General features: G+C 49.7%; 1 protein-coding gene across 1 annotated transcript in view; it reads right to left on the bottom strand.

Annotated features, from left to right (window-relative positions):
* Window positions 1-15,273, bottom strand: part of MYO18B (myosin XVIIIB) — a 170,507-nt gene that overhangs the window by 80,566 nt on the left and 74,668 nt on the right. Inside the window, exons 25-30 of the mRNA XM_079762228.1 lie at window positions 14,266-14,385; window positions 13,804-13,912; window positions 11,315-11,439; window positions 7,676-7,830; window positions 3,632-3,755; window positions 2,617-2,817 (exon numbers count right to left, since the gene is read on the bottom strand). Of these exons, the coding sequence (XP_079618354.1) occupies window positions 2,617-2,817; window positions 3,632-3,755; window positions 7,676-7,830; window positions 11,315-11,439; window positions 13,804-13,912; window positions 14,266-14,385 (834 nt within the window). The remainder of the gene's footprint in view (window positions 1-2,616; window positions 2,818-3,631; window positions 3,756-7,675; window positions 7,831-11,314; window positions 11,440-13,803; window positions 13,913-14,265; window positions 14,386-15,273) is intronic.

Raw genomic sequence — 15,273 nt, 5'->3', positions numbered from 1 at the left:
TCCGGCACCAGGCATCAAACCAAGCGTTCAGAAGGTTACAATTACCGTCCCTAGCGTGGAAATCACGCTGAGGAAAAACAATCTTGGTCTGTGGAAAAGCGCTGAGGATATTCTCTGTGGGGTAGGGCTGGGGCGAAGAGGAAAAAGGATAGTGCCCGTTGGATTCCCGGTTACAGCTCCTGGCATAAAGGATGCTCACTTTAAATGTCAACTTCCGTCCTCGCCTTCCTTAAAATGACAGAGGTTATGGGAAGATAATCCAAAATGAGGAGATGAAGCAAGTAAATAAAATATTTCTTTTTCATTTTTCTTTCTAGCCTCTTGGACCCTCCTGACATCTGCAATACCGTTTATGTCAAGCTTATATGCGCTCACATAAAATCCCCTAGAAAAAGTGCTATATTGTAACCAATAAATACCTCCTGGGTGTCTACCAGGGCACAACGCAGCAGGAAGTTATGGGCGAAGCTAAAGATGCATGAAAGTGTTGAGTCAGCCTCGCCTCCCCTGTGAGGTAAGGATGGACAATTAGGAAGCTGCATTACCTTTTGGGCCCCTGAGGTCGCCTTACGTACATACTACGTTTCTGCTTCCCAGCACTGAGTGGTCCCCGGGTGGTATCTTCGAGTAACACAATTTTCCGAAGGGCTTGACTTATGCTTGACTCTGGGTCGCTATGTGATGCTGCGACATCCTCCATGCCCCTTAATGTCCTACACAGATATCCCCCCTCCTGCACGAACCTTCACGGATTCATGGGGTGGGAGGGAAGCTAGGGGGTGGACAAGGCTCCGATTTCATTGCACAGATGAGGAGAGTGAAGTGAGAGCACGGGGAGCTTGCCTAAGGTCATCCAGACAATGAGCTGCCTTGAGGACTCCATCTGGATGGGATGACATCACAGCTCCTTAAATGCCACCTGTCTGCCCTGCCTCCGGGCCTTCACACAGTCTGTTCCTCCAGCCTGCAATCCTCTTGGGTCGGCCAACTCGGATTCACCCTTCAGCTTTCAGCTTCGGTGAATGTCACTTCCTGCAGGAAGTCTTCCCTGACTGTTTCCCCAACTGGGCTCCTGAGACCAGATCTGCAAGTTACACTTTCCCACAACACGCAGCAATCTTCGGGAGGGCAGAGACCACGTCTGGGTTGTTTGCAGCTGCATCCTTAGCAACCACGCGGTGCATGGCACAAAGTAACTGCTTAATAAATGAGTAAAGGAGCTGTTTTCTGAACTGCTCCACACTCTCTCTCCCCACATCTCCCACACCTTGGTCTCAGTACTCAGTACTCATACCTGATGGAATGGAGGTAAATGAGAAGCAAGGGCAGGGACCCCAGGGTTCCCCCTACACGTGCCACCTCCACCTTTCAACCCCTCCCCCTCCTCCTTCCAACTCCTCTGTCCCAACTTCATCAGAGCTGCTCAGAGTTCTCTGCTTTACATATTTATGCTGCCTGCTCAGATTTTCTTGAAAAAGAGTTCCCAGCCTTAAAATCTCTTCAAAATAATCACCCCTTATGAAATCCCACATGAGAAATTTCTGTAGAGCTAAGCATCAGGAAAAGCCTTCTCCGCCTGAAAAACTGCTGTGTTTTTATCATGGGGATAACAAAAGGCACGCAACGCAGGTTTCCTTTTTCTCTCTGGCCACCAGGAATTTTAGAGCTAAAACAAGTAAGTGTGTAAGACCGCATGTTTTGCATATCTGCATATTAGTACACGGTCCCCATCCCCTCCTTAGTGTCCACTTTAATTTGTATTTTTCTGGTTCAAATTGTTGTAGTTATATTTTTTCTATTTTGTTATGCATGCATCTTAGAAGCTGCCTCAAATTCCTTATGGAACGAGGTAGGCATATAAACAAACAAGCAGACAAATAAAATATTCATTTGATACTTCATTGAGCGTGCTGGTACTAGAGCATTTGATATTCCTGCCTTATTCCCCTTAGCTATTTTGCATTTCCTGAAGACTAGCGCTCCAATCTTCCTCGATAGTGTTCACAGTGCTGTGCACAGAGTAAGTATGCAAGGCGCTGCAGAGTCACATGGCGCAGGCTCCAAACCTTATCCCTGCCCCTTTCTCCACACCTCCAGCCTCAGCCTCCATATCTGCAAAGTGGGGGCAATTAATATATCACCACAGAATATTCATGAGATGATACATGGGGAGAGCTTTGGGCGGAGTCAGGTACACAGACAGTGCTCAATTGATGTCAGCTATTACGTCAACACCAACTATGCACCTGGCCTCATTCTCAGCTCTGTAGCTGGCCTGATAAGTGAGATCAACAAAAAACCATGCCTTCCTGAAACTTAGGTCCTAATGGGAAGAACAGCATTGGGCCCGTTTTAAACAATACTATCGATGTGACAACAGCAGGTGCCATGAAGGACAAACCCGCTAAAGAGATGGAAAGTGAATGTGGTGTGGAGGTGGGGCTGTAAGGCAGCAGTGCGCCTGCTCATGAGGGTCTGAGTGTCAGACCTACAGCTTCAGAGGTTCTCTGGGGTAACAGGGAGCCACAGAAGGATGGGAGCAGCTGAGAGAGGTACCCACGTCGCATTTTAACAACGCCCCTGGGCCTTGGAGTCGGCCAGGGACAGCTTTCCTACCTGCTCCAGCTGCTGGATGGTGCTTTCCTGCTGGTTCCGGATCTGCTGTTGCTCGAGGGCATTGGATTCCAGCTTCCAGAGCCTGTCCTTCAAGCCAGCGACGCTGTTCTCCCCCCGAGAGGGCGGCGTCAGCAGCTCCCGCTTTTGGGCCTGCAGCATCTCCACCTCCTGCTTCAGCTTCGAGGTTTCCTGCTCCTTTTGCTACGGAGACAAAGGGGACGGAGGCTGGAGTCCCATGACCATGGCCCCCTCCAGGGTCACCCCTAACACTTGCTTGGAATGGTGCTTCCCACTTTTCAGTGCATGCCTTCCCCACTCACCATGCAGCCCCTCATAGCGCCCCCTGCAGGACACCCAGGCTGCTCTCTGGAGCAGCACAGGCAGGCGGGGGCAGGAGAGCAAGCCACTGCCCCTAGAGTTAGACCTCCAGGCACCTCAAGGGAGTGCTTGCCCCATTTGTAGGCTGTGCACCTGCTGAGGCCAAGACGGAGATGCAGCAGGGAGGCAGGGTGTCCAGAAGTGACTTTCCAGGTTAGAAAGTCACCTAAGGGTCAAAGGACTGTGGGCTAGATCATGAAGGAGCTGCGTGCCAGGCTGAGAGGCTCAGAGGTTCTTCCCGGGGTACTAGGGAGCCACAGCAGGGTGAGGAGCAGCTGAGTAAAGTGCCTGTGTCATATTTAATAAAGCCCCTTTGCACTGGAGCCTGCATGGGACAGGGCACTACCTCTGGACGGGGTTACCGCTAACTCATTCCATGCTGAGCCTCTCACACCTCGAGAACCCAGGCAGGAGACCAGAGCACAGTCAATATTCGAAGCTAGGGAGGTCCGACGACCTATCTGCTGTCGACTGTTGGTTTTATTAAGGCCCCGGAGAGCATGACTCCAGATGGCTGGCAGGCCGGGACGCCCACACAGAGTTCCCTCCCCATCGCCATTTAGAGCAGGTACACGCTGGGGTTTCCTGAGACCCAGAGACGGAGAGCCACGAGGGCTCCGTGCCTCCCATCCCTTACCTTCAGCTGTTGCTGGAGCTGGCCCAGCTCCCACCGGACGCTGGTGTTCTCCTGGGCCACTTTCTCGCGGAGTCCCTTCTCAAACACAGACTCACCCAGGGCCTGGGCGAGCTGCATGTCAAACCTGTCCAAGCAGAACGCGTGTCACGGCTCCACTGGAGTGGAACCCACAGGTGAGGACCGAGGTGGGGCACCTGGGGCAGGGAAGGGGATGGGGAGAGCAGCCAGCTTGCCAAGAACCGGGAGAGAAAGAGAGAGAGAAGGAGAGGAGGGGGAGAGAGAGGAGAGGGGGAGGGGGAAAGAGAGAGAGAGACTAGAAAATGGTGGGGTTTACTTAATGCCTTCCTGTAAGGTTGTGGATGTGGGGTAGGAAGAATCTGGAATATCAGAGAGCAGCTTTTAGAGTTTGTACGAAGTTTTCACAAAATATTGAATGCTTATTTCAAATGGGACTTAAAAATATATAGATAAAAATTAGAATGAACCTGTATACAGAGAATAAAAATAAAAACATATTTGGGACAATCTGATCCATCTGGTTTGCCAATGTATTCCAAGAACCTTTACCACTAGCAAGCCCAGGCTTGCTGTCTAATGAGCACTGATCGGTGAGTGGATGACTGGAGATGGCCACACAAACAAGGGATACCCTGCAGTCCATATTTTACATGATGCTGCTGGGCTTATGCGCTTACAACCCCATTAGAGCAGGGTAGTTACTGGTAAAATGCTGGACATTTATACATTCAGCGTGTTCACTTGTTTCCCCAGCAGATAACACAGAGACTAGAACAGCCCTATTTAGGACCGTCCAGGACTGAGGAAATGGCTGCTTTGGGGCCCACCTGCCCCTCCAGCATGGTGACCCCTGGAGGAGAAGTACTTCCGGGACTTGACATCATCCCATGTGGTTGTGACGGCCTTCAATCCCCATCACAATGAGGAAACAACAGAGGTGCTCTGCCGGGTAAGCTAGGACTCTGGTCATTCGCCCTTGGACCACATAGAAAGGCCCGCTTTTCCAGGGAACTTGGTGTGACCGAAATGGCCAAACTGGACATGGGTTTTGGATCTCGGTAAAAACGTCTCCCTGTTACAAGATTATCCAATGTCCCTTAATACGAGATGGTCATTCTGAGATTCAGACTCCTGAGAAAGCCAATCATGGCTCACAGGAGGGAGCCCTAGTAGTGGAACTGCCAGGAGCTCTCTGATTGGCTGTTGATGACATCATTCAAGAGGTGCTATTGGCTGCCTCTGAATGGAAGCATTGTGATGAGGATGATGACCCAACAATCCCAAGTGCCAGGGTCTGGGGTGAGGTCCACGTTGTCCTTATAACAACTTAGCAAGAAACATGTTATTACATCCATTCTACAGAAGACAGGCGGAGTAATTTATTGGCCCAAATTTCCCAAGTGGTGGAAGCGAGCTTGAGCCCAGGTTCTCTACTGTCTCCGGGACTACCCGCACCTTCCTGTCCCTGCCCTGGGACAGGTGCGGAAAGACAGCGAGGCCAGGCAGTGACTGCTGTTTCAAGAGTCCTTGACTTAACAGGCCACCTCGGGCCAAAGAGTGGCTCCTACAGAGCCTAACTTCTGGAACACACCGGCCCACCAACTGAGGCCAGATGGATTTGCACACACCCTTCACCCCACTAGGAAGAGGCGGGCTACAGTGAGCCCAGCACAGGCCTTACCCCAAGGAAGCAGCCTGGGAGTTCCAGCAGCCCTCGAAAGGGAGCTTTGTGACCCATGGGGTAACCATGGCAACAAAAAGCCACCCCCTCAGATGGAACCATGCTCTGAACTCAGAAGCCAATGTCAGGACAGGAAATTCTACCAGCGTGGAGACATCCCTCCATCCTGGGCCCGGCAAACTAAGGAAGCAGCTGCATCTACAATTTGTTGACAATTCGAGGGAGATGAGGAAGTACTGCTAACTGCTAGATCTCTCCCTCACCATTAGATGGAGAATCCCATTGCCCTCCATGGCTTCCTGCTAAAACATGAATCCTACCAGAAAGAGAAAGGCTGTAATTTGCAATTAGCATCAAAATGTAAATGAACTTCTGCCAAGAGATGGTAGCAGAGTAGAGGGCATCAGAGGAAAGGTGTAAGTCTTGAGAGGAGAAAGCGTAAGTATGGAGGAATGGGTACTCATGGGGAGATTCTTGAGTACCTGGAATGAGGGATTCTGCCCAAGAGGATGAGGGAAAGAGCAGAGAGATGGAGTTTTCTGGCTGCACAAACTCCAGGGGCAAACCCCCTCCCCATCAGAGTGGAGCCCTTCCCCAAGGCCTCTCAGAACTGGAGCGGAACCCACAGGTGAGGACCGAGATCATGAGAGCTGGCAGGAACCTGGGGGACGATGGGGTCCATGCCTCTCGGTTTACAGGTGGGCTCTGATGAAGCCATTCTGCAGCACCAGGTGTCCTGCTTAACTGTCCAAGGAGTCCTCAGAACTATCAGTGACTCTCTAGCCCAGAGAGGAGGTGCCATTTGACAAGGCCCACCCAGGAAATCACCAAGTAAGCCATTTCCCCCACTGTAAGGGCAAGGTTGAACCAGAGCACCCATGAGAAGATGGGAAAAGAAACACATCAATAGGAAGAGAACAAACCTCCCTCATTTGGGGGGGGGGGGAGGGCATGCTAACAATGCCCGAAAGATCTTTATTTTTCAGATGAAGAAGCCAGCTCAGAAAATCTCAAGGATAAAGAAGAGAAACAACATTTAATGCAGATCAAGTTCAAACGCTATGCCACTCCATGCAAAAATAATTCAGCTCGGCAACTCTGGGAAAAGATCAAAACCACGTCCTGGCATCTCACCCACAGGAACACTTCTGTGTATTTTTATCCTGGACCCTCTAACAGAGGCTGTGTTTCCTCTATTTGCCTCCTGTGACATCTCCAGGAGGGCCTGCCCGGCTCAAAACAGGACCCCTGCACACCTCTCCTCTCACCAAGTGAGCAGAACTCAAAACACAGCCAGGGGTCCCGGGCCTGAGGCATCGCAGGTGCAGAGGTCCTGCGCTAGGGAGACTGAGTGTGGACCTGGGCCAGTCCAGCCTCCACCACTGGCCAGCTGTGACAGCGTCCCCATGGGAACCAGTGTGCAGCTTCCAGACTGGCGACTTGCTGGTGCACAGGGTCCAGTCCCTGCCAGAATCATTATCATGATCTAAGCATCTAAACCCTAAATGAGAACGGCAGGGACTCAATGTTTTGGTCTCTTCCTCATTCTCGTCCCCCGTGTTCAATAGTAGGGATAGATTGGAACCAGAATTTAGTCCAACTGGATATACCAGCTATCATTTAGTCCTCGCCACAGGGGCATTCTCATCCCCAACCTGAGGATTTTATCTGAGACTGAGAAAGGCTGAATGACTTGTCCAAGGTCACACAACTTGGAAAGAGGCATACCTGGGACTTAAACCGGGGTGGTGAACCCCAGACTGAGCTGTATTCATCCTCCGTAGCAAACTCTTTCCTTAATAAATGGGGATGTTGAGGCCCAGAGAGGCCAAGGAAGTTCCCCAAGGTCATGGTCAATTGGTAACAGAACTGAGACTGGGTAACAGAAAAGAATCATTTTTTGCTGGATTCTTGAGAGAGAACCTTACAGGAATAAGGTGTGAGGACAGGGGAGAAAAATTTAGGCCAGAACAAGGGAGTTAAGTCCCATGGATGAGGAGCCCTGACAGAAGTGAGAGGGCTATGCCCGGCTGGTGTGGCTCAGTGGCTGAGCGTCAACCTATGAACCAGGAGGTCACAGTTTGATTCCCGGTTACAGCATATGCCTGGGTTGCGGGCTGGATCCCCAGTGTGGGACCTGTAGGAGGCAGTCAATCAATGAACCTCTCACATCATTGATGTTTCTATCTCTCTCTCTCTTCCTCTCTGAAATCAATAAAAATATGTTTTTGAAAAAAAAAAAAAGAAGTGAGGGGGTTTAGGAGGAGAAGCCTGAGACCCCAAAGATTCCAGCACCCATGCTGCCCCCTGGTGTCCAGGTGGTGATGAGGAGGAACGTGACTCACTTATTTTGCTTCTTCTCCAGCTCGTGGTTTCGGCTTTGCTGGTTCTCCAGCAGGAAGCGGGTGTCCTCCAGGTCACAGGTCAGCCGGTGGCACTTCCTCTTCAGTTGGTGTGCGGTCTTCTTGGCCCCCTCGTACGCACTCTGCAGCTCCGCGAGCTGTGGGAGTAACAGAATGAATGTCCCGGCTCACTTGGAGCAGCTGCCAGAATGGGGAGAGAACAGGCGCTGGAGGCAGAGACCTTGTCTCCACCACTCTCTCTCTACTTGTCACCTGAGCCTCAGTTTGCCCAGAGGTAGAATGGGGTCATTCCATTCATCCCTTGGGGTGGCTTTTTCTGTTTCTCAGAAATCCTCCTGCCAACGCTCCCACGGATCCTTTGCGTGCCTTGCCTCGACTTAGCAGCCCTTGAAGGCTGTATAATTCATACCCCATCAGCTGGCAGAATCTGGGGAGCTATGCGAGCCAGGAAGCAGCTGAAACGGCACACGGGGAAAATCTAACCGGAAAACCCCAGGGACGGGCTCAGAGGTTAGACCAGCAAAGAGCACTTTAGACGGCCGGCTCACACGGCAACGCACACGCCAGTGCAAACACAGAAGCCAACGGCTCTTGCGTCTTCCTGCAGGAAACTCCCTCCCGAATGTCCTAGTTTAGATCTGGGAGAGAAGACAGCTTCGGGACGCTCGCTTTGAAGAAATGGCCTCATTAAAGTATTGCTTTAAATAAGCAAAACGCTGAGTTAATGAAGCCTGTAATTCTAAATTCAGTATTTGACGGCAAATGGGATGTTTTCTTATATTCGGCTGCCCGGGAAAGGTTGCGGTTTTATTACTTTTTAATGTAGCATGGCTACCCCCTTTCCTTGGGGATACTGACCCGACTTTATAATTCCTGCCCGGGTGTCCTTCTGTGTTTGTCTACAGCTCAGGATGCCTCCTGGAGGAGCACAGTGCAATGTCCGTGTTGCATGAGAAGAGTAAAACCACCACGACCACGGAGGATAATGATGCTCGCCACCGCTGCTTATAAACTGTGTGTGGCCACAAGGTGATCACAAGGTGATCGCATGACACCTTTCTCCCACGGCGAGGAGATGTGTGTAATAAAAGGACAGACAGAGACCTCAGCTCTCGTGGTGGCTACCTCTACCGGGGAGACCAAGAAACAAAGCAGATAATTACAATACAATGTGATGAGGCTGCTATTTGGAGAAACAATTCAGGGGCATCCAACCCCATCTGCACCAGGGAAGACTTTCTTGAGGGAATGACGATTAAGCTGAGATGGTAAAGATGTTGAGGTGAGGGAGAGGAAAGGTGTTCTAGGAAGAGGAAACAGTAGATGAGAAAGAATAATGTATTTTTTGGAAGGAGAAAACAACAACAGTGCAGTGGAACAGAATAGAGATCCCACAAGCGGAGTCACTAAATATAGTCAAAGGAGCAATGGCGATACATTGGAGAAAAGACAGTCTTTCAACATCTGGAACAACTGGACAGCCACATGCAAAGACATGAATCTTAGACACAGGCCTTACAGCCTTCACAAATACTAGCTAGAATGGATTACAGGTCTAAATGTCAAAGGCAAAGCTGTAAAACTTCTAGAAGATAACATAGAAGAAAATCTAGATGACATTGGGTTTGGCAATGGCTTTTTAGGTGTGACACCAAAAGTATGATCCATGAAAGAATTGACAAGCTGGAACTAATTGAAATTAAAAATTCCTGCACTGTGATAGACATTAACTATCAAGAGAATGAAAAGACAAGGCACAGACTGTATGACATTCTGGAAAAGGCAAAACTATGGAGATAGTAAGAAGATCAGTCATAGCCAGGGGTTAAGAGAGAGGAATGAATGGTGGAACATAGGGGAATTTTAGGGCAGTGAAACTATTTTGTATGAAACTACAACGGTGAATACATGTCATTACATATTGGCCCAAACCCAAAGAATGTACATCACCAAGAGGGAACCCTAATGTAAACTATAGACTTTGGGTGATGATGATGATATGCCTGCCATGCAGGTTCATCGACTGTAACAAATGCACCACTCTGGTGGAGGACGTTGATAGCAGGGGAGAGTACATGTGAAATTCTGTACCTTCCTCTCAGTTTTGCTGTGAATCAAACACTTAGTGTGGTGCTGAAGCTGGCTTATACCAACCCATGAGAGCTGATTCTGCACATCTCTTCCCAATTCTACATTCAGTGACAACACAATGTTAACTTGAACTCAGCCATGGTGGGAGAATTTACACCACAGAAATTGGCAATTGGCAAATGCTATACATTAGGGGATGCATTTGTCAGCTTGTTTGCTTATTTCCAGAGAGCTGATTTACCAGCATACCACTGGTTAAAGTGTAGACTGGTTAGAATACACACTCAGGGTGGAGACAATGCAAGACAGGCAAAGAGGCTCAACTATCATTACATTCCTCAAGGGCAAACTGTACTTCCCAAATATCAGAAATGCAGAGGACACAAAACCAGAGCAATAATGGTACATGCTGGTATTACGGCAGACATGTGGAGGAGAGGGGTGGTGGACAGATTCAGAAATATCCCTAAGGTTACAGGCTGTGTTGGAATGCCTGGACAGAGACACAAGTCAAGGCCTTGGGGGCGAAGTGGGAAGTTGGAGTAAAGACCCTTATATTAAGTCAGGACCCTCAAAGAGCTACACCTCAGTGAGAAGGGCAATGAACGTCCCACCCACTGGCCTGGAAGGTGGTCAGAAAGCTTGCTGCCACTCTGGCTGTGGGTGGAAGAGAAAAGTATTCCGGTAGGTAAGAAATCAAAACCCCAGGTCTGGACCTCATGTGGGTTTAGCTCTCAAACTGACACTCTGCACATGTTGCAAAATTCTGAAACTGAGAATTTAGCGTAATCTCAGGGGCTGCTTCAGAAGGCAGCGCAGGCGGGCTTCTTCTAAAGAAACACGTGCACAACCCTGCAAGCAAGACTCCCCTGAATCAATGCAAAGCTTTGAAAGTGAAAAGCAAGACCAACTCACAACAACAATAAAAATAGCTAAACACACACACACACACAGCATGAGAGAAGGAAAAAAACAGAACATTCCACAGTGCAGACCTCCTGGGGCTGCTGTGGTGGGTGTAGAGGAACACGTGAAAAGATGAGCTCACAATCAAAAATTATGAGATGCACAGGGAGCAACCCACCAGGAGAGTCAGCATCACTTGTGATAACAGAACACTCTGAAAGAGGCTCTGGCCTGGTCTAGATGAGAGATGGAGGTGGCAAGATTAGAGGCAATGGGAATGGATAGAACTTGACGATGATAACAGAATATTACAATCGTTTTACTGATGAGAAATCGGAGGCTCAAAACGTCATTTTCTGCAAGGTCAAGGCAGAAACGAGACTTGACATCGTGAGTGAACGCTCATGTTCTTTATCACACAGCGATTCTTTCCCAGAGCAGAACACCCACAGGCGGAGAAAATGCTTTCCATATCCCACAGTGGCCAGCATTTGTGTTAACAGTGGAGGTGGAAAGACGTGGAGGGTCGGTGGCCTCGTTCTCCCTCCCCACCTTGAGTCGTGGAGGTAAGAACCCGCCCACTCTCTGACGCCGTTGGGATGCAGACTGACTGCTCCCTCTTACCTGCTGCTCCAGCTCCTTCCTGGAGGTCAGCTCCGAGTCCAGCCTCTCCTCAAACTGCTGCAGGCGCTTTCTGAGAAACCCGTTCTCCATCTGAGCACAGTCGAAGCGCATTTGCCACTCGTCCGCTGTTGAACAGAATGAGGGAGGCCGGGTGGAAAGCTAGGTGAGTGGGGGGTGGTTCGTGTCCACTTGCTTAGCTCTTTGTACACAATTTCACAGTATGAACAGAGCTCCTGAGGCCTGACCTGGGACCTCCGGTTAGGAAATCTTGCTTTAATTCCAAACTTAAAAAAACACACACAAAAATACATGCTTCCTCCAGGCAGCCTGTGCTGACCACCTCCAGTTGTCTAAAATCATTGAATGCTCACTATTCTAAGCTCAGTTGTTTTATATGGTGCAATTTCTCCACACGTGTACATATACCTTTCTTTCAAAAATAATCCTAGGGCAGGGGAGATGTTTCAGTCATTTGCGGATCCCCAGTACCTTCTAGAAGAGCTCCCTACACACACAAAGGTCCCATATTGATACAAATTCACCAAGTGGAACTGGCCAACTGGCCAATGGTTTAGCTGACCTCCCCCACGTACTCTGCAAGTTTCTGGAAAGCAGGACCCAACTACAATTCTCCTGTGGCCCCTAACGTGTCCAGCTCGATGCTGGACGCATGCCACAGAAAGCGCTCTTTAAAGACTCCATCACACGCGGAGGAAAACAAAGACGCTGTCAATCATCTCTGCTCAGGCTCGACCCGTGGTGGAGGCTGTGGTGGCACTGCGGTGGTGCCAGGCAAGTGTTTTATGGCGCCCTCCAACTTTCCTACGTTTCAGAAATGTTCTGTAATGAGTATGTATGACTTTCATAACGGAAAACAAAATATTTGTGGGCTGGCTTCCTGGAAATGAGCACACAGAGCGGAGAGCCCATATAACATCGTGACGAATGGGCTCATGAGCTCAGCACATCTCCCCTCTCATCACCGCCCATCTCTCTCCATAGGAAAACAAACGGGGGGTACCATTTAGACATAAATCACAGCCGGGGCGGGACCGGAGCCAACGCTCCTCTGGGGAAAGTGTGCTGTCCCCACCCTGGTTCTGTGCAAACGCCTTCGCCACGCCCAGCGTGTTCCCTACCTAGCTGGGTCTCCATATCAGAGATTCTCAAACTCCTGAGTATTAACCTCCCTGGTAACTGCCTGCCCTGGGGGTAGCCGGGATGAGAGGAGAACAAGAGTGGAGTAGAAAGCCTTGCCTCTTCTCACTGCCTCCAGCCCTCCGTTCCCGAGTGTCCCTGACGTTTCTAGGGCATAAACTCTCTGGGGGCATGGAAGGAATGATGTCAGCATTTTATAAAAGCTGACAGACACACGGGGCATCCTTCTCATCTAACTCGCTCAGACCGGGGAGAGGAGTTGACAGAGAAGTCACCATGTCCATCCAACCATGGCATGCATGCGAGTCTCCAGGCAGCTGAGTCAGGAACCCCAGGAGTTCCTGGCTCTGCTGAGCACATCTGTCCTGGGGCGATTCGGGGTCCTCTCACCTGCTCTGCCATCGCTTAGCAACTGCTGAGCGCCTGACACTGCTTTTAAATGGGGGGAGGAGTACCTTCTGCCCCACAGGTTGGGACCACAGATAACAATCCCACTAATAGTATAAATAGTAATGATGATCAAGTAACTAACAGCTATCCAGCACTATTAGTCATCTATGACTACGTGCGTTTGAAAACAGAAAAAACAAACAAAACAAGACACAACTTCTGTGCCCAGAGCCACTCATCTAATAAGAGATAGAATCTAGATTTAAATCCAGAAGTGCCGTTTCATAGGTATCACTTTTAACCACTGAAATGCCTTCCTCAAAATTTATATGAAAAGTATTCACGCCCTAACCGGTTTGGCTCAGTGGACAGAGCGTCGGCCTTCAGACTCAAGGGTCCCGAGTTCGATTCCGATCAAGGGCATGTACCTTGGTTGTGGGCACATCCCCAGTGGGGAGTGTGCAGGAGGCAGCTGATCGGTGTTTCTCTCTCATTGATGTTTCTGACTCTCTCTCCCTCTCCATTCCTCTCTGTAAAAAAAAGTCAATAAAACATTTTTTTTAAGTATTCACATATACCAGGTATATAAAGAGGCCTTACCGTAGAGTCACTGTTTTTCTTTTAATAATAATTACTTACATTATTACTAAATGGCACCTGCCACACGGAAAACTCATTATTTGGGATATTGTTGGATTACCTGGTTAATGTCTGCCTGGCCCACTAAGCTGTAAGCTCCAAGAGGGCCAAGTGGGTGCCTGTTTGCTCTGCCAGAGTCTCCACCCCTAACGCAGTGTCTAGTGCAAAGTAAGCCCTTCACGTGTATGTATGAATGGATGGATGGATGGATGGATGGATGGATGAAAGGATGGATGGATGAATGAAATAAAAGGACAGCTTTTGCCACTAGCATCTACTTGCAAGGGCTCCAACCTGCTCACCTCCTCCAGTGTGACTCCTCTCCAAGTCATTCAACTGGATTTTCTGCTGGGCTTCTTGCAGCTGCTTCTCTACTTCTCCCAGATTCTGCTGCACTTGCTCGCACTTGCCCTGGAAGAAAAGCCTCAAGGGTTCCCACTGCAGCTGGACAGAGGACCTGGGCTGGCCAACGCACCCATGGTACCTCCCCCACCAGACAGGCCATTCCCTGCACAGGCCTCACCATGGAGCCTCCACAGCCAGGGACCACCCCATCCTCACCCAGGGCACCTCCAAGGCCAAACCGTAGTAAGACCCAAATGTCCTCCAGGACCTTGAGCATGAGAAAGCATCTTACTTAGGCTTTCTATTCCCAGGTGTGAGCACAGGGGGACAGGCCCACGCACTCCCAGCCAGCCTGTACACACACACACACACACACACACACACACACACACACACACCTGCCACCCATGACCACTCACCTTCAGCTCCTGAACCTCCCGGAAGGCCCGCAGCCGCTCGGCCCGCTCGCTCTCCAGCACCTGGCAGGCCACGTCCCCTTTGAAGCGCTCGTCGGCAAGCTCTGTGGTCAAGTCAGCAATCTGGAGTGAAGAGGGTTAAAGCGTTGTCACTCAGTGGGGCCGCCCACACTTCTCCCCCCACACCCACTCCACAGAACTAGAAACAAAGCAAAAAGGAGGCTTAAGGGGAGTGTTTTGAAGTCACACAGCAAATAAGTGGCAGAGCTGGGACTTGAACCCAGACCCAAGTAATAACCACCAGTTAGTGACAGAGAAATGCTCCCAGGATGCTCCTGGCTGGCTGTGGATCAGGACTTCCTTTTGCTATTCCTTACCCTGTTGTCTTTATTTTATTTATTTATTTATTTATTTATTTATTTATTTATTTATTTATTATTACCCTGCTGTCTTTAAAGTGCTCTGGGGAAACACTTGCATTGCAATGATCTGGGATGGTTGTTAAAATGCAAATTCCAGGATTCTTGTATCCCCCAAACCAATTTATCTGCAGTGGGACCCAGGGATCTGAACTTCAACACACTCCAGCATGATTCTAAAGCACAACAAAGTTCGAGAATTATCACCATATAAACTGCTAGGATCTCCTCCTAATCCTGGCCTCCCCCTGGGCTTCGGGTGGGTTAGCTTCGCTTATGGGCACCCTGATGTGTTGGAGCTGGACAAGGGCTCACTTGCAACGGGCCAGGGCGACCGAGGAACGCCCCAGATCACGCTCCTAACCTCAACCCTTGTCCCTGCGATCTCAAACACCAGGACTGTGTTCTCTCCTCCTCAGCCAATTAGTGTGAAATCTAATTTGTACTAATCGGCCTGAGCAAAGGGAGCACAAAATTAATTTAATGCATTAATTTTGTGTTCCACAAACCCAAGTCTGGAGCCCAGAGGACAATTAGTCTTTTCAAACTGGAGGAAATGACAGGTGCTTTTCACAGAGGCAAGTAGCCCCTA

The sequence above is a fragment of the Cnephaeus nilssonii genome, assembly GCF_951640355.1.
Source record: "Cnephaeus nilssonii genome assembly, chromosome: 22".
NCBI lineage: Eukaryota > Metazoa > Chordata > Mammalia > Chiroptera > Vespertilionidae > Cnephaeus > Cnephaeus nilssonii.
Note: the sequence above shows the minus strand (reverse complement) of the source record. Positions and strands in the feature narration are given on the sequence as shown.